Genomic DNA, 24,415 nt, shown 5'->3' with positions numbered 1-24,415 from the left:
TTTAGTTAAGTGTTAGTTAGTTGGTGTCTGGTAGTTAGGTCTATTTAGCGCCTGGTGGTTAGTTAGTTAGTTAGCGCCTGGTGGTTAGTTAGATAGTTGGCGTCTGGTAGTTAGTGTTAGTTAGTGTCTGGTAGTGTTAGTGCCTGGTGGTTAGTTAGATAGTTGGCGTCTGGTAGTGTTAGTGCCTGGTGGTTAATTAGATAGTTAGCGTCTCGTAGTTAGTTGGAACAGTATTTAGCAAGGGTATGTTCACCAATCTGTACGCAGTCTACCAAGGGGGGAAAGCTACCAGTCTGTACGCACACTAGCCAGTAAGTTAGAATTATAACACTTAACGAATAGATAATCGAGTTCTCGCATGGCAGTCAGAAAATGATAAAAAAAAGTTACTGATGAAAAAATTAACTTTTCCACCACTCCACAGCCCCTTTCCTTCCTTCATCCACTAACAACCACTTCCCTCCCTCCACCTCCACCACCGCCATCACCATTTCCTCCCCTCCCTCCACCTCCTTCCACCACTAACAACCACTTCCCTCCCTCCACCAAAACCACCATCACCATTTCCTCCCCTCCTTCCACTATTATCACCACCACCATCACCATCTCCTCCACCTCCACCATCACATCCCTTTCTCCTCCATAATCACCATCACCACCAACCACTTCCCTCTCTCCTTTACCTCCACCACCACCACCACTTTCTTCTCCCTTCCTCCACTTCCTTCCCACCACTAATCACTTTCCTCCCTCCACCACCACCATCACAAGCATTTCCCTCTCTCCACCACTGCCATCATCACCTTTCCTTCATTATCACCGCCATCACCACCTTTCCTATATCACCACTACTTCCGTTCCACCACCTCAAGTTCCTCTACCTGCAGGAAGCCTCACCCGGCCAAGGACAGCACAGAGCGGCTCTCGGCGTGGTGGCAGCTTTAAGACTTCCAGAAAGGGGTTAGCGCTGGTAATCTCCCCTTCCCTCTAGCTCAGTGCTCCCGCCGAGTGATGGGTGAGGGGCGAGTAAGGGGCGGGTGTGGCATTCGTTAATCCATACCTGAGCTGCCTTCCTTACTGTAAAAAAGAAAAGAAGTGAAGCATTATGAACTTACTTGCTGGGGTAGTGTTGAAGCCTCTTAGTGTGATGCTTTGAGTGTGTGTGAGTGAGTGTGCGTTCGTGTGTGTGTGTGTGTGTGTGTGTGTGTGTGTGTGTGTGTGTGTTGCCCCATCCAGCACTGATCCCCCTCTGAAGGCACTTCTCTCACCCACACCTGCACCTGCAGCCCTTGGTGGCACTCACCTGAGCTGCTGGCCCCTGTACCTGTGAGCCACACCTGCCCTGGGTGAGTGCTGGGAGTGGTGCCACCCCTGCAAGAGAGAGCCTGGCAGGGACAAGGACAAGGCAAGGGGGAGAGGGTCTTGCCTCACACAGCCTGGCAGGGACAATGAGAAGGTACGAGGAAGCTCGTCTTTTATTTTAAAATGATTAAAGCTGATACAGAGTAACATTTTGATGATGATAAAACAATGTGGTAATGGAACATGGGATGACTGCACTACAGTATCACTGAATGTGAAGTCTGTACACGGACTGAGGGGTCCGGAGCAGGGGGGAAGGGCCCCGCGGCCTCCCGCTGCACCCCTGCCGCTCTGCCCTGCCACCACACGGCCTGCTGGGCGCCTCGGGTCCTGAGCCTTGGCGGCGCTGCCTCGGCCGCTCGAGGGGTCGGTGTTTTGGAGAGTGACGGAGGACAGGGCACAGGTCGCCCGGCGGAGGGGACAAGTCTGCCCAAGGTGCCGGGGGTTCTCGCGGAGGGAGCGGCTTGTGGTGACGCGCGGCACGTCACGCACGGACACGATGATGCAAAAGAAACGCTCGTCAAAGAAAATTCTGCTGCAGTGAACAGTGAAAAGGTTGTTTAAATAGATAAAAAATAGATATTAAAGCCATAACAACAGCACAAGAGATCACTGACAATAAGTGTCAAATCATTCTTAAATGGAATGTTGCAGTAGGAGGAGGGATGATGGGCTGCTAAATGCTTAGTGTACCTTACAACCTATTTGTGCTGCGTGGCCCAAACAAAACACCGCCGCGCTGGGCCGGGCCTCCCGCCCCCCCAAGGGTCTCGGGCCGAGGGAGTCTTTGTCGCTCAAAACGAAGACGGAGAAATTAGAATTGCCATAAAATGTGCTCGCTTAAAAGGGCTCAAATCTTTAATGCCTTATAACAAAAATAAAAATGTATTTACAAAATGGGACGAAGTACAAAGACAGAGTCAGAATGTGGTGATGGCGACATGAATCTGCAACACGCACACACACACACACACATACGTTCCTGCATACACACGCGCACACACACACGCACATACAAAAAAGAGCAGCAACAACAGCCAGACAAAATTAAAAAGGCAATAATAGTGAAAAAAATAAAATAAATAATGATAATAAATACATACAATAAATAATAATAATAAAAACAGACCTGCACCAGAACCTCACAAACACACACACACACACACACCGAACCCCTTGAGCAAATAAGACAGAAGCTTGACGTGGGATGCAAAACCTCTCCTCACAGTCCTGCAGCAGAGTGGACAAGGAAGAAGGGAGGGAGGGAGGGAGGGAGAGGCAATGTAGTGTCACACAGAATGAACAAAATAACACAACAGCAAGGGAGGGGAGAAAAGGAAGAAGGGAGGAGGGAAATGCAGTAATAAAATAGGATAACAAACAGCGAAGGAGAGAGGAAGGGAGTGAGGGAGGGAGAGAGGGAGGAAGGGCGCCACCATACTACAACAAGTGAACGGAAGAACAGAATCCCTCAAGACGGAGGAATAGGTTCGGACACAACTTGCCTGAGATCAGAAACGTGTGAAATAAAAACACCAGAAACCCAAACAACAAAGGATCAGATGAGCTTACGACAGGATCATCTTCGTCTCGGAACCAAATTATACGTCGCCAATCTCGGCTCAGGACCAGGATGCAAGCGTTCGTGATGGCGGCGAGTGTCGAGATGGACTGAGGGTCGGGCCGGCTGACTGGCGGCTCGAGTGACTGGGGTCGGGGGTCAGCGGGAGGTCACATGGGGCAAGGACGAGTAAAAACAACAGAAATGAACCTGTCAATGAGGAAAAGAATGGGACTGGAGGAGGACCGAGGGGGACGAGGAGGAGAGGAGGAGATGGGGATAGGTGAGGATGGGATGGGATGGGTCGTCTGGCTCCAGCGTATTCAGTATTGGGATGGCATGGGATGGGGGTGGCGAGGAGGAGGGGAAGGAGAGGAGGGTAGGTGAACGGATGGGGATTCATGAGACAGATGCTCGAAATGGAATAGTCTTGTGGATGGAGCTAAAGGAAGAGGAGAAAAAAAGAGGAGATGGAGGAGGAGAAGGAAGAGACAAATGCAAGGAGTAAGAGGGTAAAAGGAGGAGGAGGAGGAGGAGGTAGAAAGAAGAAAAGGAGAAAGAGAAGGAGAAGGAAGAGACAAAAGGTAAGGTACATTAAGGTTAAATTTGACAGAAAAGGTAAGGTAAGGTAAGGTTAGGTTAGGTAAGTTTGACAGAGAAAAGGAAAGGTAGGTAAGGTAAGGTTAGGTAAGGTAAGTCTGACGGTTCCTGACTCAATCTCTCTCTCTCTCTCTCTTGCACTTTCCATCTCTCTCCTCCTCCTCCTGCTGCTGCTCCTCCTGCCTAAATGTTGCCGGCGGTGGAGAAGAGGAAAGCTCCCGAGTTGATGGGTGTCTTGGGTGAGGCGCAGAGGTACATCATGTCATCTGTGTTGAGGTGGGTGCGGGTGAGGGTGGGCTCGCTGGCGGACCGGTGGATCTTGGGAAGGGACCGCACCAAGGACTCTATGTTGGCCAAGATCTGTCGGGAAGGAGTGAAGCAGGTTAGTAACGAGAGATTGATAAGGATTCTGTTTGGCCAAGATTTGAAGGGAAGGAGTGAAGCAGGTTAGTAAAGAGATTGATAAGGATTCTGTTTGGCCAAGATCTGTAGGGAAGGAGTGAAACAGGTTAGTAACGAGAGATTGATAAGGATTCTACGTTTGGCCAAGATCTGTAGGGATTAGGGAAGGAGTGAAGCAGGTTAGTAAAAAGAGATTGATGAGGATTCTATGTTTGGCCAAGATCTGTAGGGAGTAAGGAGTGATGGAGGTCAGGGAAGGTTAGGTTAGGTAAGTTTGACCCCCCTCCCAGTCACAGCACCCTCTTCCCTCTCTTCCTTCCCTTCTTTCCTCCTCTCCCAGTGAAGTCGCACCTTCTTCCCTCCCCTTACCCTCCTCCCTTCCATCCTCTCCTTCCCTTTCTACACACGTCACTTTCTTTTCTCCTTTCCTTCCCTCTCACCCTCTTCCCTCTCTTCCTTTCCTCTCCTTTCTACTCAAGTCATACCTTCTTCCCTCTCCTTCCCTCCCTACCCTTCCCTTCCTACCCAAGTCACACCTCTTTTCTCCCTCCTCTCCCCCCGCCCAGCCCGTCACTCCCCTCCGTGGCCTGACCTGAGGGAAGAGCGGCCGGTCGTCTCTGTTGTACTTGATGCAGTCTTCATAGAGGCGGCGGATGGGCTTGGGCATGTCGGAGCGCAGGTACGTGATGTCAGGACGCAGGTAACCCCGGCCCACCATGAACAGGATCTGAAGACATGGAGAAGAGGGTTGAGTCAGGTGAAAAGGATTGAATGGTGTTTAGGATGAAGACTACCCCCACCTCTGCAGCTCACAAAATTATAACAACACTCCCTTCCTACTTGTCACACCCTTTTCCCCCTCTCCTTTCTTCACCTCCCAGCCAAGTCACACACATTCTCCCTTCCCTTCTTCCTTTTCCTACCCAAGTCACAACCTTCTCCTCCCTTTCCTCACACCATCCTCCTCCCCTCCCTGCCCATTATCACAACACTCTCGCCCTCTCACCTGGTCCTTGTTGTTGATGTGGGAGTATGGGAGGCAGCCGGAGAACAGCTCGTACAGAACAATGCCGAACGCGTACACATCACTCTGGGAGGTGTAGGGGTTCTCGTCCTGCATGCGGATCACCTCGGGGGCCATCCAGAGTATTGATCCGGAGGGCTGCTGGATCTGCCGCCCGCCTTGACTCTCCTGTATCCACCGCCCGCCCTGTGTGGAGACGCGTTTGAGTGTGTGAGAGATTTTATTATCATTAATATTTTTATTATAAGTGGTAAAGAAGGTAGAGAGGGAGGAGTGAGGACAATATAAGCAGTCCTGAAACACCTGAGATGCTGAGAAAGAGAAAATGAGTGTAAGCAATGAAAGAAAAGTTTTGGAAAGTTTTGTTTTAGTCGGCGCAACATCTGTGGTCATATACCAGAGAGAGACAGAAGGGGAAGGAATTATAGGAGAAGGGAACAGATCCCAGGAGATGGGACACAACCCCCAATTAACACCTGGTACCCATTCACTGCTGGGTGGACTGGGGCATAGGGGATTGGAAAAGCTGCCCAAATTTTTCCACTCCGCCCGGGAATCAAACCCGGGCTCTCTCGGTTGTGAGACGAGTGTGCTAACCACTGCACCACGAAGCCACTAATGAGAGAGAAGGAGAAAGAGGACTAGCAAATATAGAAGATTAAAGAAAAGAGGGAACAGAGCGGTAGGGTGATAAACATCTTACAATACACAACAAACAAACAAACAAGAAATCAAGGAGTCAAAACAAATAAGCTGGTATGAGAGTGGATTAGAAAGTGATATAAAAACAGAGTGATAATGTTATAAACATATTAAAATACACAACAAACAAACAAACAAACAAGAAATCAAGGAGTCGAAACAAATAAGCCTGATCAGTTTCTTTAGCTAAAAAAAAAAACACACAAAAAAAGTGGATTAGAAGGTGATGGAAAAAAGTGACCTGACCTATTTCCCGATTTCCCCATGACCCTGTGTCCCTGGCCGCCTCACCTTGACCGTGGCCAGCCCAAAGTCCCCGATCTTGACGGTGTAGTCGTCGTGAAGGAATATATTGTTTGACTTCAGGTCCCGGTGGATGATGTTCTTGGCATGGAGGTAGCTGGCAGGGGAAGAACAGGGGCATTAGGACAGGGGAGAGAACAGGGAACATTAGGGCAGGGGAGAGAACAGGGAACATTAGGGCAGGGGAGAGAACAGGGAACATTAGGGCAGGGGAGAGAACAGGGAACATTAGGGCAGGGGAGAGAACAGGGAACATTAGGGCAGGGGAGAGAACAGGGAACATTAGGGCAGTGGAGAGAACAGGGAACATTAGGGCAGGGGAGAGAACGGGGAACATTAGGTCAGGGGAGAGAACAGGGAACATTAGGGCAGGGGAGAGAACAGGGAAAATTAGGTCAGGGGAGATAACAGGGAACATTAGGGTGGAGAGAACAGGGAACATTAGGGCAGGGGAGAGAACAGGGAACATTAGGTCAGGGAGAGAACAGGGAACATTAGGGCAGGGAGAACAGGGAACATTAGGGCAGGGGAGATTACAGGTAGCATTAGGGCAGGGGAGAGAACAGGGAACATTAGGGCAGGGGAGAGAACAGGGAACATTAGGGCAGGGGAGAGAACAGGGAACATTAGGGCAGGGGAGAGAACAGGGAACATTAGGGCAGGGGAGAGAACAATATCAATTATGTATTTAACCATTGGACTAAGAGTGACAGGTTCAAATCCCCGACTGAGAAGAACAAGATAAAGAACAACACTAACAGCACCCTCCCCCACACTTACTCCATGCCCTGTGAGGTTTGTCAGGCAATAACAATTCTATATTTAACCATTGGACTAAGAGTGACAGGTTCAAATCCCCGACTGAGAACAAGAACAGATTAAGAACATCACTAACAGCACCACTCCCCACACTTACTCCATGCCCTGTGAGGTCTGCCGGGCGATGTCAATGATTCGCATGAGTTCAAACTTGGTCTCCTGCACGTGGAGGTGTTTGTAGAGGCTGGAGCCCTCACACCACTGCGTCACAATGGCCAGCTGCTGGGTCTTGACGCAGCCCATGAACAGCAGAATATTTACATGCCTGAAACACACACAGAGGGGAAGGGAGAAAGGGGGAAGGGGAATGGGTTAGTGTTGGAACAGCTGTCATATTTACCTCTAGATGCACTCCTCCTCCCTACTAATAGTCATCCTCAATTGTCTTCACAGCAAAGGAGACAGACTAGGAGGGAACATATTATGAGGAAAAGATATCAACAACACAGAAGAAGAAGAAGAAGACATTTCCTAATTTCAGATGATAAGTCTCATTCACAATCCCTTTTCTTCCCCTAAACTTCTTCCTCAGCTAACCTTCCCTCTTCAATCCCCTATACAAAGGGTCTGATCCCTTTAACCACTTCCTAATCCTCTTTCCCAACCTAATGATCCCTCTCAAACTCCCTACATGAAAGCTCTGATCCCTTAAGCTCACTAGTCCCCTTCACCATGATCTCTTCCCTTTTAAACTCCCCATGCAAAGGCTCTGATCCTCTTCCCAAACTCCCTTTCCTTCTTAAACTCCCTATACAAAGGCTCTGATCCTCTTCCCAAACTCCCTATACAAAGGCTCTGATCCTCTTCCCAAACTCCCTATACAAAGGCTCTGATCCTCTTCCCAAACTCCCTTTCATTCTTAAACTCCCCATATGAAAGCTCTGATCCCTTTAGCTCACCTAGTCTTCTTTAGTACTGAGACTTCGTTCTTGAAGGCGGAGTACTGGGCCGGCGTCGGGTCACGCACATTGAGGGTCTTGACCGCGACGGGGCCGTGCCAGTGACCCCGATACACCGTCCCGAAGGAGCCTGACCCGATGCGCGCCCCGATCAGGATTTCGTCCACAGGGATCTCCCAGTCCTCCACCGTGTCTTTGGAGGACTGTCGGACCTGTGGGGAGACCGAGGCTGAGTGACTGGAGGGAGGAATGGATGGAGAGAAAGGAACATGGAGGAGGAAGAAGTGGGTGGCAAGACTGGGATGGAAAGACAGGGAGGGAGAGGGAAGGGGCATGGAGGAGGGAGAAATGGAGGGGTTATAAGAAGAAAGAGGGGGAAGAATGGAGTGAGGAAATAATGGGGGATACGATGAGGAAGGATGTGGAGGAAAGGGTTAAAAGGAGGGAGAGGAAGAGGGAGAATGCAGTGAAAGAAGATCTGACAGATGGAACCACACACGTAATTCTACATATATGACTTACTTCCTATATATCACAATTCGGTACACACACACACACACACATACACACACACAAACTTCAGTTGTATGATGAAATATTGAAAAAGTACAGGACATTAAAAGTTCTAATCACCCATCAATCATCAAAATTCAAATGGACGAACAAAAAATAAACACCCACCCACACTCACCACACACCCACACAAGAACACCCACACATACCCACACACATTTCAGGAGTTGTATGACGAAATGTTGAAAAAGTACAGGACATTAAAAGTTCTGATCACCCATCAATCATCAAAATTCAAATGGGCAAACAAAAGTAAACACCCACACACCCACACCCACGCACACACAAACACCCACCCACACCCACGCACTCACCTTCTTGCCTGAGACAGACTCGTCGGCGGAGCGTGCCCTGGGCCGCACCGTCTTCAGGGTGTTGGTGGGGGAGGCCTGCGCCGAGTGTGAGCCCTGCACGGGGCGGGTGGGGCTGCTGGTGGGGCTGGTGGGTGGGGGCGGGGCCAGTACCCCCGCGCCAGGGTATCCTGTGGAGTGTATGGCAAGGTTGGCGGAGTGGGCGAGGGGGCTCCAGGCCATCCGCGCTCCATCATGCATGTAGAAGGTGGAGGCCCCGAAGAAGTGGACATCTGGACACGCCATGCGCCAGGACACAGGCGGGGCGGCGGGCGTGCAGCGGACAGGTGACGGAGGTGACGGACGTGCGGCAAACAGATGACAGCAGCGACGGGCGCGGTGACAGACGTGCAGCAAACAGTTGACAGGCGTGTGGCAAACAGTGACGTTGGTGGGGCGTGCAGACAGGCAAGCATCGCCAACACATGGATGGAAAGACATGCACATGCACATTAGCAACATTTAGGCAGCACCGCCACACTGACACTCCCATCTAAGGCTAGTTACTGCTCCACGATGACACTCACAACAATAATAAAGAAGAGAGCAAGGTCTGGAAATGAAAAATGATGGTTAGGTCAAATTTTAGGCCGTGAGTATGACTGTGTGTGTGTGTGTGTGTGCTTTTTCCTATATAAATTATGATCATCAGTATATGTTCCAATTGCTTCTGATGTGTTGTACTCAATGAATGCTATATGGCAGGTAAAAAAGGTGTGTGAGTGACCAGCTTAATTTTTTATGGTAGTTTTTTCCCCCTAATGCGAGAACTAATTTGTATGTACTAGTCACCCAAATGATTGCCTGAATGTAGCTTTTCGAGTTCATTCCACCCTGCAATGCGCTGGATCACCTAACTGTAGCTTTCGGCATTCATTCTAAATTTCTGTTGTGTGAGAGTGAGGATAATTGAATTGGATCACCTAAATGTAGCTTTCGGCATTCATTCTAAATTTCTCTGTATGTGTGTGTGTGTGTGAGAGTGAGGATAATTGAATTGGATCACCTAAGTGTAGCTTTTGGCATTCATTCTAAATTTGTGTCTCAGTAAGGATAATTTAAATGGATTGCCTAAATGTGCCTTTCGGCATTCATTCTAAATTTGTGTCTCAGTTGTGCGAGTTAGCGAAATTAAAATGGGTCACCTAAACATAGCTTCTGGCGTTCATTCTACCCTGCAATGTGTATGTCAGTGTGTGTGTGTGTGTGTGAGAGACGGCCTTCCCTGCATGCTGGCTGGCAGTGTCCTGAGAGGCGCCACTTAGGTAAAAATGCAGCGTACACTTATCACATATCAATCACAACAGAATAGTTTAACAAATGATGATACAGAGAAATAATAATGAGGTTAATTCTTAGCAGTAACAAATAGCTTGTGTAGAAAGGGTTAATCTTGATGGATATTTGATGGTTTATAATTTGCTGGTGTGTGTCTAAAGTACTTATCACATACCAAACAGGATAATTTAACGGACAAATGATGATGTAGAGAAATAATAATGAGGTTGATTCTTAGCAGTAACAAATAGCTGGTGTAGAAAGGGTTAATCTTGATGGATATTTGATGGTTTATATTTTGTTGGTGTGTGTCTAAAGTACTTATCACATACCAAACAGAATAATTTAATGGACAAATGATGATGTAGAGAAATAATAATGAGGTTGATTCTTAGCAGTAACAAATAGCTGGTGTAGAAAGGGTTAATCTTGATGGATATTTGATGGTTTATATTTTGCTGGTGTGTGTGTGTCTATAAAGTACTTATCACATACCAAACAGAATAATTTAACGGACAAATGATGATACAGAGAAATAATAATGAGGTTGATTCTTAGCAGTAACAAATAGCTGGTGTAGAAAGGGTTAATCTTGATGGATATTTGATGGTTTATATTTTGCTGGTGTGTGTGTCTATAAATTAAGTGGCATGGTCCTAAAAATTGAGTTGTCTTTGGTTTAATGTGTTGACTCAAAAATAATAAATAAATTGTCTTATTGACCTAAAAATCAAACCGTCTTTGCATTGATGTACTCTTAAAAATAAAAGAAAAATGAAACTGGCTTACTGTATTGTCTTAAAAAATAAATAATCTTTGCCTTGTCTTACTTACATCAAAGGAGTCAGTTCAAGGGCATAAAAAAAGGAAACAAATATGAAAAAAAAAAAAAAGCCCACTACTGTCTAAAAACATTAAAATACAGTGAATAAAATGCCTATGACTTAATAATAAAGCTTAGTAATAATTATAAATGGTCTCTGATTTAATGTAGTCTTGAAAATAAATTAAAGAATGAAATTGTCTCTTAAGCTAGCGTCTTAAAAAAAAAAAAAAAAATATGGGTTGTTTTGGGAAGCAGAATGTTGAGGGAAGAATTTAAAGGGTTGATTGTAAGCTGGGAATAATATAGTCTTTGTTTTAACCCAGTAGCAGCGACGAGCCAAATTTGTGGTTTACCGTGTAGCAGCGACGGGCCAAATTTGTGGTTTACCGTGTAGCAGCGACGGGCCAAATTTGTGGTTAACCGTGTAGCAGCAACAGGCCAAATTTGTGGTTTACCGTGTAGCAACGACAGGCCAAATTTGTGCCATGATATAAACCCCCCAAAATAGATGATACATAAACTGATCACAAATGCTTTGATATATATTATGAAATGATTTGTGTGAGTGGTGATTTTTTCTCATTTTTCTCGCTTAGAGGGACCATTAAGAAACATGATCCCCGCTGCTACCGGGTTAAAGGGTTGACTGTAAGCTGGTATTAACAATGAGGGAATAATATAGTCTTTGTTTTAAGGAATCAGATTATTATGGGGAAAATTTAAAGGGTTAATAATTGCAAACTGGTACAGACAATGAGGAGATAATGTGAAGTCTTTGTTTTTTGGGAAGCAGAATATTGTTATGGGCCAAAAAAATCTCATGTATTCATTTAGCAAAGAGAGTTGGAAGTAGCAGGAGTGAGTGTGCTGAGAGGGAGTGCCAGAACAGGGAGAGATGGAGACACTTCTGCCGCGGCCACCCCCTGGAGGGATGTTTCATGTGAGGTAGCGGGGCATCAAAGATACAGATAGATAGATAGATTTAGCAGAGACCACACTGGCAATACACATGTTATATCTACTTTTATGTGAGTGTGTGTGTGTGTGTGTGTGTGTGTGTGTGTGTTTGAACTCCAGCAAAATATAAGGGCAAAAAGTTAAGTTAGGGGCATACGATATAGTCACGTAAAATATAAATCAATCAATCAATTCCATCCTCGTTAGTCTCCTCGGCTGAAAAAAAAAAAGGGGTGGGGAACTTGGTGGCAAAATGTTATCATGAATCCACTTTGCTTTGGTAATAAACATATCCTATTTACTTACTATTACTATTTACTGTCTGTCGGTGTGTGTGTGTGTGTGTGTGTGTGTGTGTGTGTGTGTGTGTAAACCATGAAATGAATTGCAGACATCTAGGTTCATCCCCCCTACTGCAAAAACATACATAAATAAATAAATAAATAAAATAATAATAATATGTAATTTAAAAAATGTAAGGAACTTTGTAATGAATTAACTTAAGCAAAATAAAATGAAAACCAACATTATATTTCAGTTTATCCCCAATACAACAAAAAAAACAATAAATAAATATGATAATAAATGAAAAATGTAATAATAATAGTAATAATAATAATAATAATAATAATAATAATAATGTAAGGATCGTTGTGCAAAGTTGTGCCAAGTGCGACGGACACAACAGACACCCTTGGCACCTCATGGCCCTGGTGTGGTGCCCCGAGCGGTGCCACGCCCCACCACAAGACACACCACATGGGCCAAGGCTCTCCCCGGCCCTGCCCTCAGCGACACACAGCAACACCACAGAGGCACGGGGTCATGCATGGACGGGGCTCTCAGCAGCGGTGGCTCAGTGACAGCACCTCCAGCTTAGTGTATTGTGGCCAGCTTGAATGCACTTTTTTTTTATTATCTTATTCTTACAGCAAGGGAAGGGAGGCAGCTCAAGGGCAAAAAACGAAGACAGCAAGAAGAGAGAAAGTTCATGTTTCCTAATGCTTGTACTGTCTGGGCAAGCATGAACTGACCTCTCTTAAGGCCTGTCGTTCTTTTCTTTCTTTTCCCTGAGCAGTGTTAAGTGGGCAAAAGGTCATAAGAGGTCAATTCATGCTTGCCCAGTGAGTACAAGCATTAGGAAACATGAACACTCCCTCCGCCTCCTCGTCCTCTTCTTTGCATGTCCAGTTAGTATGAGCGTCAGGAAACATGGACTTTCTATCTTATTATTATTGTTTGATGTTATTTTCCCTGGTGGGGCTGGACGGACTAACCCCTTAATACACGAGTCGAGGGGAAACAAGAATCGGTCTAGAGAATTGACTCAAGCAATAAAAATGAACTGCAGGCAACATGAAGACTGACAGACTATTTTTGAAAAGTTAAACACACTGCTCTAGGGAATTTCGGTCAAGGAAGGTGGTATTAGTAATTATTGACAGCTATGTGGCCAGTTCAGCATTTTACTTATATTGTTTAAGATGGAGTTAGTTAGAGGTGTTGGATCTTCACAAAGTCATATTACAAACTCTGTCATACTAAGTGATGTAAGAAAATCAATGAAACCAACTAACTGAGCCTCGAAAAATGGGTAAAAAGAAAGAGATCAGCCATAGCAGTGTTGATGAAGACTATGCTTAAAAAGTAAGGCGCATGTTTCACTGTGGATCAATCTCCCGCAGCAGCCGTTTCCCTGCCGTGTCTATTAACTAACTGAGCCTTGAAAAACAGGTAAAAAAGAGAGAGAGATATCAGCTGTAGTAGTGCTGATGAAGACTACGCTTAAAAAGTAAAGCACATGTTTCACTGTGGCTCACTCTCCCGCAGCAGCCGTTTCCCTGCCGTGTCTAACTGGGATGGTGCACACAAGCTGGCCAGCATACTCTAGAAGCAAAGCTAATATTTGCAGCGTTGGCAGTCAGATGCAGAATATATCAACAAGCAATCATGGTGAACTGGACCAGACCTCAGACAGGGTATATTTGCACCTCTGTCCCTGTGAACAATTTGTCAAGTGGTGACGAATGGCTTAGCACGGTAGATCTGATGAGCAAGTTCCTCTTTCTCATTTCTTCCTTACTTCCTAATAACTGGTACATGACAAAACTACTGAATTTTCCTATACTGTGACGTACTGACTTCATCCATTCCCTCCCATAGCTCACCCATTAAAGTTCCTCCTCTTCATTCCTTCATCCCTTCTGTCCACCTTTCCTTCTCTTCTCATATGACCATAACAATGAAAATACTAGTTAATTTTTCTCTACTGTGATATATCCTGACTTCTTTCATTCCTCCCTTTAGCTCACCCATCCATGTTCCTCCTCTTTATTCCTTCATCCCTTCTGTCCACCTTTCCTTCTCTTCTCATATGACCATAACATTGAAAATACTAGTTAATTTTTCTCTACTGTGATATATCCTGACTTCTTTCATTCCTCCCTTTAGCTCACCCATCCATGTTCCTCCTCTTTATTCCTTCATCCCTTCTGTCCACCTTTCCTTCTCTTCTCATATGACCATAACAATGAAAATACTAGTTAATTTTCCTCTACTGTGACATATCCTGACTTCTTTCATCCCCTCCCGTAGCTCACCCATGCAAGTTCCTCCTCTTCATTCCTTCATCCCTTCTGTCCACCTTTCCTTCTCTTCTCATATGACCATAACAATGAAAATACTAGTTAATTTTTCTCTACTGTGACATATCCTGACTTCTTTCATTCCCTCCCGTAGCTCATCCATGCAAGTTCCTCCTCTTCATTCCTTCAGTCCACCTTTCCTTCTCTTCTCACATGACCAGTAACAAGGAAAATACTAGTTAATTTTCCTCTACTGTGACTCATATCATTCTGACTTATTCCATTACCACCCTATGCTCACCCATGGATGTTCCTCTTTTTTCTTTGTTTTTCCTTACTTCCTAACACGACCAGCATCTCCCGCTTCTATATGTAATCTGCATCATCCTAACTTCTTCCATATAAACACCCTAACTACCTCCGTAAGCTCCTTCCTATTCCTGAACTACCTCCCTAAGCAAGTTTCTCTTCATTTCTTTCTTCCTAACATGACCAGCATAACATCAACACAGTCATCTTCCTCTTCTATATGTATTCTGCACCATCCTAACTTCTTACATATACACACCCTAACTACCTCCGTAAGCTCCTCCCTACTCGTAAACTACCTCCCTAAGCAAGTTCCTCTTCCTTTCGTCCTTCCTAACATGACTAGCATCTCCCTTTCCAAAACAGAATCTGCATCATCTTAACCTTCCATGTACACACCCTAACTACCTCCGTAAGCTTCTCCCTACTCCTAAACTACCTCCCTAAGCAAGTTCCCCTTCCTTTCTTCCTTCCTAACATAAGTAAAAAAACAACACAATATCTCCTGCCCTTGTAACGTGCATCATCCTGACAGCTTCCAATCACTAGGCTCATAAAACTACCCATGGAAATGCTAACACAACCTCTATGAAAGCCTTATGTGATGTAGGTGTGTGAGCCCCGAAGTGTTTTTGAATATGGGACACACACTCCTGCCTCAGTAAAAAGGAAGGAATTGTGGACTGAAGAAAACCTAACAGCTGAACCACCATAACCAAACATGATTTAATTTAGAGAGCAAAAAGATTAGTTATAGTTAAGGAAGCATACAGACTTAATGGATCAAGGAGAGTAAAATTATGGGTGGGAGAGACTCATAGCCTGTCCAACCTCATAAGAGAAATAAAGATGAGAAAATAAAAAGAGAAAAGAGAAAATAAAGATGTCAAATGAATAGAAAAAGAAGAGAATGTTAAAGAATTGCAAACGTTTGGGTATTTATAACACAACAGAATTTGAGCTTTAAGAGTGCATGATCAGCCAAAAGGAAATGCATGATTATATATATGTTACAAGAGCTCACACAGTCCATGATTAGCAGTTTTAAGTTTGTTTCATGCATCACAACACTGAGTTTAGACCAGGCAGAGAAAGAGGGTGACCGACACATCCGAGAACAAGACAAAAGCCGTCAACTGGATCGCTCTTTGCACCGTCAACGTAACACGGAGCTCAAGTTCAAGCATGATCAAAAGTTTATTCATAACCTAAGAGAGAGGAACTAGTCAAACACACTTATTTCCTACCCCTCTGTCACTCTTACCCATAAAGCTAGAGATGAAGGAAAGTCTAAATAATGTCTGTAGTCCTTTCCCTACCTCACTACCATTAGTAAAATCTAGTCACCTAATAAAATACACTGATTCCTGATCCTCCCTTACTCTTACCCATAAAGCTAGAGATGAAGGAAATTTTGAAAAATGCCCTCAAGTCCTTAAGTCTAAATAATAGGTTGTCTTTTCCCTGCCTTGCCATGATCAACATTATGTAGTCACCTAATAAAATACTATTCCTGACCCTCCCTTACTCTTACCCATAAAGCTAGAGATGAAGGAAAGTCTGAAAAATGCCCTCAAGTCCTTTAGTCTAAATAATAGGTTGTCCTTTCCCTGCCTTGCCATGATAAACAATATGTAGTCACCTAATAAAATACTATTCCTGACCCTCCCTTACTCTTACCCATAAAGCTAGAGACGAAGGAAAGTTTGAAAAATGCCCTCAAGTCCTTAAGTCTAAATAATAGGTTGTCCTTTCCCTGCCTCACCACCATCAACAATATCAAATCACCGAATAAAACACTATTCCTGACCCTCCTTCACTCTTCCCCATAAAGCTAGAGATGAAGGAAAGTCTGAAAAATGCACGTAAGTCCTTTAGTCTAAATAACAGGTTGTCCTTTACCTATCTCACCACCATTAACAATATCATCACCAAATAAAATAGTATTCCTGACCCTCCCTCACTCTTACCCATAAAGCTAGAGATGAAGGAAGGTTTAAATAATGCCTTTTCAGTCCTTTAGTCTAAATAATGGGCTCAGTTCTTTACCTACCAAGCCACCAATAACAAAATCGAGCGGACTAATAACAAGATAATAAAATACATTTTCTCCTACCTCTTCCTCATCCTTATCTACAGAGTTTATAGATGAAGGAAAGTCTGAACAATGTCCTCAAAGACCTTTAGCCAAAAATATACCCAGTTCCTACCTCTGTCCCTTAACCTTTTCCATTATGTTTATAGATGCAAGTTTAAACAATGCCTTGATGGTCTAACACACCACCATCACCACCAAAAACAACCAAAGCCATGACTCATATTCACTCGGACATTGCTAAAGGACCATCACTCGATACTCAACCAACCACAGCCACACCACATCTCTCTGCCTCTCTCCACCATATTCTGACTTCACCACCACAACCAAAACAACCAAAGCCATGACTCACACTGACAAAGACATTTCTAAAAGACTGTCACCTAATCCTCACCCACACCACATCCGCCCCCTCACCACCACACAGCTACCCTACCACACCCATCCTCTCCCTATCACCACCATTCCCCACCACCACAAAAACACAGCCCTGAATTGCTCAAAACACCTCATACAGACCATCCGTCAATGCACAACATACTCTCTGACACCCCCTTCGCCACCACCACCACCACAACCAAGACAACCAAAGCCAAACCTCACACTCACTCGGACATTGCTAAAAGACCGTCACCCAAACCTCACCCACACCACAACCGCCCCCTCTCCATCCACCACACAGCTACCCCCCCCAACGCCCTCCCTGCCTGAACCGTGCCCCGGGGCAAGCGCAGCGGCGTGGCGGCGAAGCACAAACCTGGACTGGTGGGGTTATAGTTCCTGCCCATCCTGTGAGCAAACTCAGCGAGGGAGGCGGCGTCCGAGGGGATGTTGGGGTTGACCAGGTGGGTGCAGACGTTTGGGGCGGAGGAAGAGCGGTCACGGGGAGCCAGAGGGGCGGGGGCAGGCCTAACCAGGGTGGGGGGGACCTGCCCTCCCCCTCCCCCAGCAGTGTAGTGGCCCGGGTACTGACCTCGGTAGCCCTCAATGTAGTGCCCACTGTAGGCGCTGCCGTAGGGGCTCATGAGGTTGGGGTGGCCACTGGCGGACACCCCGTACCCAGTGGAGGTGAGGATTCCCGCCTGGTTGTCTGCGTGGGAGGCGAGCAGGCTGGGGGAGACAAGGGGTGAGTGAGAAGGTGGGGCAGGGGATGAGGGGCTGTGCTTAGGCTAGGAGTGGGTCAGAAATATGGCCAGGGATAGGTACAGAACAATTAGATAGACTTGATGGCACAAAAGAAAGGAGACTATAAACTTGATATGGCATAAGATAGTGGGGTCGAGGACAGAGAGAACAATGGGAACTATGAACTTGACCTGACAGAGAAGAATAGAGACCAGAAACTTGATATGACACAAGACTGTAGACTTGGTAACATGACGCCCAAGAGTGAAGCCCCAAGCCCACATCCACACTTTTTAACCCGACCCTCCAGCTTGACACTCACTGCTGGTATATGTTGTTGGTGATGCGCTGGTCCTGCTGGCACAGCGTCGGCACACCCACGGAGCAGCGCTGGTGGAAGCGGTAGCCACAGGTGCGGCACACGAAGCCATGGAACAGCAGTCTCCGGCAGTTATCACAGAAGGCCAAGGAAAAGAACGTTCTCCTAATCTGAAAGAAGGAACAGGGACGTGGTTGGTGCCCTGCGTGGGGTAAGAGAATCGCCAACATGCTTCTGACCTGAGAGAAGGCAGTCTTTTTCTAAACATAGCACTGTCGTCTAGCTTTTCTTTTCTTTTCTTTCTTTTTACAGCAATGGAAGGAGCAAAACAGACAACATAAAAGCCAGCAGATGGTCACCACACATTTCAAGGCCATGATTTAAGCAAGACAGAGAAGTTGACACAGGACACAAGAAAACATATAACTAGTGTTGGGTTGTTGGGTCAATTAATGGCTCGAAAATTCAATATGTTTCCGAATCCACGTTATATCAGCACCCAAGATATTAAGAACAATTCTGACAAGAACCAAAAAAATGCAACACACTAAACAGACAGGGAGACGGCATTAGCAAGCGAGAGGGAGTGTACTTACAAAGTTATGCGATATGGAGGTGGTGACGGGGAACTTCTCAAGCACCTCCACCACTATCTCCTCCCCCTCCAGCAAGGCGATGTCCGAGTCCCACGACATCCTCACCTGAAAAACATATGGACGAGTTCTTGAGTGGTGGTTTGAAGGTTCCTTAATCATTAGAGCCCCTAGTGTCAAGGTTCATATTCTCAGAGGCAAAGTTAAAGGCAAAAAGTTTAAGCCCAGTATTATCAGATGTTTTTGGCCCCCACAGTAACTATTTTCAAACGCCAGAAAGGATATTAGATGGGTTCCCGTGAGTGTTTTCAAGTTTGTAGTGCAGGAGGCTCGTAAAACTATGACTTACTGCTTAAAAGTCATATATGAAACACTGACACATATGAGAAAAGAGGGGAGAAAGACTATCTAGGAAGACAAACATAGGACAAAACAAGGACAGTAAATGAGAAGAAGACAATGAATAGAAAGAAGAAGAAAATGAAAAAGAAAAAGAGAACAGAGAAAGGAGAGAATGGTAAAAGGAGAAGAATGGAGGAGGGGAAGAAGAAAATGAGGGAGAGAAGGAAGGGAGAAAGGGAGGGTAGGAGAAAAAGAAAACACAAATAATGACAAATAATATCTTACCCACAAGTTTGTTAGATAAGGAAGGAAAGAAGGAAGAAGAAAATGAAGAAAAGAGGAAGAAAAAGAAGAAAAGAGAAAGAAAACGAGGAAGAAAATGAAGAAGGGAACAAATAAGAAAAAGACGAAACGGAAAAAAGAAAATTATCCAACCCAAACAAATGCACAGAATCATGCACACCCCAATACAACGCGCTCACCCTGGGGTTCGTTTTCCTGTACACAATGCAAACATCTGGGGAGAGCTTGCGAAAGTTGAGAGCCTTGGCGAGGGCGTCCTTGAGGGTCCGGCCAGGCTGTACAGGGACGGTGGTGCGCTGCTTGTTGGGGAGATGCGCGCGGACCACCGACCGCAGCGGCGACTGTGGGGTCGACCGCGTGACCTCCTCGTACATGCCATTGCTGCCTGGGTGGGGCGAAAAAATAATGGTGATAATAATAGTAACAATCTCCTTATTTTTAGCATTTTGTTAGTTTACTTTTCTTGTTGAGTTGCCTTCACATGCCTCTATCACCTGTCATATTAGAGTTCTGGTTATAATATTAGTAATAGTGCTGCTACTACTACTACTACTGATAATAAAACTAATAGATAGATAGCTTGTCCAGCCCCATAAAGAATAATAAGAAAGTTAAACAAGAAGAAGACGAAGAAGAAAAAGATGAAGCAGAAGAAGAAAAAAGAGGAAGAAAAAAAAAGCAGAAGACTTGATAACAGTATATAACAATTGCAGATTTATTTCACCTTGATATAAATAAAAAAATATAAAAAAATGGCGCACAGAAAAGGAGGTTAAGTAAGGTCAGATATTATTTTAGCATTTTGCAGGTGATCTGGGGGCAAGGGAGGAGGTTATGTAAGGTCAGGTCAAGTGAGGTCAGAATAAGTCACGTTAGGTATAAAATAATTACTATATATATTTCTATGCAAAAGAAAGGAAAGAAAAGGAAGGGAAAAAAGATGAAAGATTGTTAAAAAGTGGTGATGATGTTGGTTATGGTGGTGGTGGTGATGGTGGTGGTGATGGTGATGATCAGTAGAAGCAATAAACTGCCAGAGAATAACAACAACAATAATAACAATAACAACAACCAAACATGAACCCCATACTTGTGCTCTGTGAGTGTGCGTGGAAGGTGGAGTCGGTGTCCTCGGCAGGTTGGGGCTGGGCTTCGGGCTGGTCATCATGGCAGCCGTTGGTCTGGGCAGGCGCGCTCAGGGTCAGGTGCTCCAGAATCTCCTGCTCCTTGGCCTCAAAGCGGTGGAGTTTGCCCGTCAGCTCCGTGTACTCCTGTGGGTGAGGGTGAAGATTCTGGGTGTTAGTGTACCTTCAAGGAGTCTCGTATGCACCGTAAGTTAACCCGGCAGCAGCGACGGGGCAAATTTGTGGTTTTACCGTGTAGCAGCGACAGGCTAAATTTGTGCCATGATATAAACACCCCCAAAAAAGATGATACATAATCTGATCATAAATGCTTTGACATGTATTATGAAATGGTATGTGTGAGGGGTGATTTTTTCTCATTTTTCTCGCTTAGAGGGACCATTAAGAAACATGATCCCTGCTGCTACCACCAGGTTAATACAGCGATGAATTTTGCCAGTAAGTCCTTCAGAAAGTCTCATATGTACTACAATAATTAGTAAACTCTTGGAGTAAAGAGTAAACCAATAAACCCATCCGTCCAACCGCTCTGGAAGAGTGAAAACGGACGTCAAACGAAATGATGATGAAGAAACTAGGGGAGAGAGAGAGAGAGAGAGAGAGAGAGAGAGAGAGAGAGAGAGAGAGATGAAGAACAGAAAAAAGAAAAAAATAGGATAATGTAGCATAACCAAGAGGCAGAAACAAACAAAAACAAAAAAAATCAAGAGAAGAAAAAGAATACGAAACTGAGAACAAAAAAAATCAAAAGAGAAGAAAAAGAATAAGAAATAGAGAAAAAAAATCGAGAGAAAAGAATAAAAAAACGAGAAAAAAAAAATCAAAAGAGAAGAAAAAGAATGAGAAATTGAGAAAACAAAATCAAAAGAGAGAAGAAAAAGAATAAGAAACTGAGAACAAAGTGGTAACAAAGAAATATATATAAAAAAGAAATACCTAAGAAAACACAGCATCATCAGGCCTTACCGTGAGATAGAGAGACGGCGGATGCTGGAAGCCGGCGAACCGTGAGTTGAGGTCATCTATGTACTTCTTGGTGAGGAGGATGATGTGCTGGATGTTGAGGAGCTGTGAGGGAGAGGGAGGGAGACGGGTGAGGCGGCTGAAGTGTTTACATATTATTACAGAACACACACACTTTCTCTACCTGTCTATCTGCCTGTGTGTGTGTGTGTGTGTGTGTGTGTGTGTGTGTGTGTGTGTGTGTGTGTGTGTGTGTGTGTCTCTCTCTCTCTCTCTCTCTCTCTCTCTCAAAAAAAAAAAAAAAAAAAAAAAAAAACACAAAACAAAATATATATATCATAAAATATTGGTAGGGTATTACAAAATAGACAAACTTTCTGTGTCTCTCTCTCTCTCTCTCTCCCTCTGATAAACAGAAGGGCTGCTGCTAACACCTGGATTACTGATATCAGTGTAACTATGCTAAGTCAACTTCCTGCTGTTATATACTTGGGAAACACCTCCTGAAAGTTAACCAACCCTGACGGCATGACAAAACAATCCAATCCCACCAATATTGTTTCATCACCTGGGGAAAGCCATAAAAATATATATCCTGGATTTTAGTAGTGGTTAAAATTGGTTCCAGGCCATTAAACAGCAAAAGAAATACACATACACATCAAACTTTGGAAGAAAAAAAGAGTAAGAGGAGACCTGATTACCATACACTAACTTATAAATGGTTTTAACCCCTTGGCTGCGGATTTCCTAGTAGAAGACATCACCAAGCTACAGGAATGGAACAAAAAGTGGCTGCTTCAATTCAATGAAGAGAAATGTAAAGTCCTGCACCTTGGGAGGGGATATCCAGCACACCAATACCACATGGGAAACACTCCACTATCCACCAAAGAGGCAGAGAAAGACCTGAGAGTACATGTTACCAGGTTACCAGTGAAGGCCAAATCCGTGCCAATTGCAGCGGTCGGGTTAACAAGAGAGCAAGGAGCAAGACAACTAAGTGGACACAGTATGAAATTGATGAAAGGAAGGTGCTTAAATAATGTCAAGAAATTCAGCTTTCCGTATAGAGCGGTGGATGCATGGAGTGGAAAGTTGGAGAGTTTTGTTTAGTCGGTGCAACATCTGTGGTTGTATGTCGGAGAGAGACAGAGGGGGAAGGAATTATAGGAGAAGGGAACAGATCCCAGGAGACGGGACAAAACCCCCGATTAATACCTGGTACCCATTCACTACTGGGTGGACAGGGGCGTAGGGTATCGGAAAAGCCTTGAAAATAGACCTCAATAGACCCCAGTACCTCTCAGCCTCTCCCCCTGCACTAGACCAATTAATTATATCCCCCAGTGAGTCTATGTGAATGTCAAAAATGCCAGTGAAGGAGGGCCATAACAGTGCCATTATTTTCCCTATTTTACCCCTTAATGGCACCTAAATAGACCCCAGTCTATCCTCCTGCACTAGACCAATCAATTATATTCCCCAGCAAGTCTGTGTGAATGTCAACAATGCCAGTGAAGGAGGGCCATAACAGTGCCATTATTTTCCCTATTTTTGCTGTTAATGGCACCTAAATAGACCCCAGCCTATCCTCCTGCACTAGACCAATCAATTATATTCCCCAGCAAGTCTATGTGAATGTCAACAATGGCAGTGAAGGAGGGCCATAACAGTGCCATTACCTCTCCTATTATGGCTGTTAATGGCACCTAAATAGACCCCAGCCTATCCTCCTGCACTAGACCAATCAATTATATTCCCCAGCAAGTCTATGTGAATGTCAACAATGCCAGTGAAGGAGGGCCATAACAGTGCCATTATTTTCCCTATTTTACCCCTTAATGGCACCTAAATAGACCCCAGCCTCTCCTCCCCCACTAGACCAATTAATTATACTCCCCAGCAAGTCTGTGTGAATGTCAACAATGGCAGTGAAGGAGGGCCATAACAGTGCCATTACCTCTCCTATTATGGCTGTTAATGGCACCTAAATAGACCCCAGCCTCTCCTCCCCCACTAGACCAATAAATTATATCCCTCAGTTAATCCATGTGAATGTCAACAATGCCAGTGTAGGAGGACCATAACAGTGCCATTATTTTCCCTATTTTCCCCCTTAATGGCACCTCAATAGACCCCAGTAGCTCCCAGCCTCTCCTCCCCCACTAGACCAATTAATTATATCCCCCAGTGAGTCTACGTGAATGTCAACAAAGCCAGAGGAGGAGGAAGAGCAACACCATAACAACGCCATTATCTCCCTTATTTCACCCCTTAATGGCGCCTCCCTCACCCCGGCGCACCCCAGCTCACCTCCTTCACCAGGGCGTCGCGGTCTGATGGCTCCTCGTGGCGATCGGGGGAGTGGACAGGCGAAGGGGAGCTGCTGCCTCGATCCCCCACACCCGCCATCTTCTTCTCCCTTCTGGCCGCAAATACAAATGGCACAGTGGTGGAGACGAGTGGGATTCGAACAGTGGGATCCAACACCCTCTTTCCCATGAGTAGGATCCGGCGCGGTCTGTAATACGCCTTGATCCTCTTGGTACTGGGAGGGTTAAGGGTTCCGATACTCCTCTATGTGCGTGTTGATCCTCCTTCCTGACCGCCTGGATCCTCTTGCGTGACGTCTGGATTCCTTTGGTTGCTGTCTCGATCCTTCTTCCTGACCGCCTGGATCCTCTTGCGTGACGTCTGGATTCCTTTGATTGCTGTCTCGATCCTTCTTCTTGACCTCCTAGATCCTACACTGCCTTAAGGATAGAAGTTCAGGATATGCTCTAAAGGACTATTTGATCTCCTTACTCGGCCGGTCAATGTGACGGAGATGAGCACCGAGGCTACGCGCATCTTTAACCTGTGCCTTTTTACCTTAATTCTCAATCCTATATTCACTAATGGGTCAAAAGGTTCCAATTAACCCTCTAAACACACCTGGATCCCCTTTTCTGACCCCTTCAATCCCTTTAAAAAC

The 24,415-nt window shown here is 45.2% G+C and overlaps 1 protein-coding gene and 2 long non-coding RNA genes across 6 annotated transcripts; 2 read left to right on the top strand and 1 right to left on the bottom strand.

Annotated features, from left to right (window-relative positions):
* Positions 1–1,461: 1,461 nt before the first annotated feature.
* On the bottom strand, positions 1,462–23,911 carry LOC127000841 (raf homolog serine/threonine-protein kinase Raf-like). Of its 4 annotated transcripts, none has more exons than XM_050864928.1 (14): positions 23,755–23,911; positions 21,442–21,543; positions 20,421–20,601; positions 19,510–19,715; positions 18,689–18,793; positions 18,096–18,262; positions 17,406–17,758; positions 8,560–8,828; positions 7,673–7,884; positions 6,871–7,038; positions 5,943–6,051; positions 4,932–5,135; positions 4,518–4,652; positions 1,462–3,883 (listed from the first exon to the last, which is right to left on the bottom strand). In XM_050864928.1, exons 1-14 carry the CDS (start codon positions 23,851–23,853, stop codon positions 3,707–3,709), a joined length of 2,487 nt encoding a protein of 828 aa, XP_050720885.1. In that variant the 5' UTR covers positions 23,854–23,911; the 3' UTR covers positions 1,462–3,706. The 4 variants fall into 4 exon arrangements, with proteins under 4 accessions (XP_050720885.1, XP_050720886.1, XP_050720887.1 ...); XM_050864929.1 differs by having other exon boundaries at positions 8,560–8,726; XM_050864930.1 differs by having other exon boundaries at positions 17,622–17,758.
* On the top strand, positions 9,804–10,278 carry LOC127000843 (uncharacterized). The gene is made up of 2 exons (XR_007754552.1): positions 9,804–9,942; positions 10,100–10,278. It is a non-coding gene; the product is annotated as an uncharacterized LOC127000843 (long non-coding RNA).
* Positions 15,857–16,375, top strand: LOC127000842 (uncharacterized). The gene is made up of 2 exons (XR_007754551.1): positions 15,857–16,002; positions 16,149–16,375. It is a non-coding gene; the product is annotated as an uncharacterized LOC127000842 (long non-coding RNA).
* Positions 23,912–24,415: the final 504 nt, after the last annotated feature.

The sequence above is a fragment of the Eriocheir sinensis genome, chromosome 19 (genome assembly GCF_024679095.1).
Source record: "Eriocheir sinensis breed Jianghai 21 chromosome 19, ASM2467909v1, whole genome shotgun sequence".
NCBI lineage: Eukaryota > Metazoa > Arthropoda > Malacostraca > Decapoda > Varunidae > Eriocheir > Eriocheir sinensis.
The sequence above is the reverse complement of the archived record's forward strand: the minus strand, read 5'-3'. Positions and strand labels throughout refer to the sequence as shown.

Excerpts from the sequence above, each read along its gene's own strand:
- LOC127000841 (XM_050864928.1), bottom strand. The coding sequence starts at position 23,853 with ATGGCGGGTGTGGGGGATCGAGGCAGCAGCTCCCCTTCGCCTGTCCAC. Across the intron at positions 18,794-19,509 it reads ACAGGAAAACGAACCCCAGG|GTGAGGATGTCGTGGGACTC; the intron begins GTGAGCGCGTTG and ends TATGTTTTTCAG. Across the intron at positions 5,136-5,942 it reads TTGGGCTGGCCACGGTCAAG|GGCGGGCGGTGGATACAGGA; the intron begins GTGAGGCGGCCA and ends GTCTCCACACAG.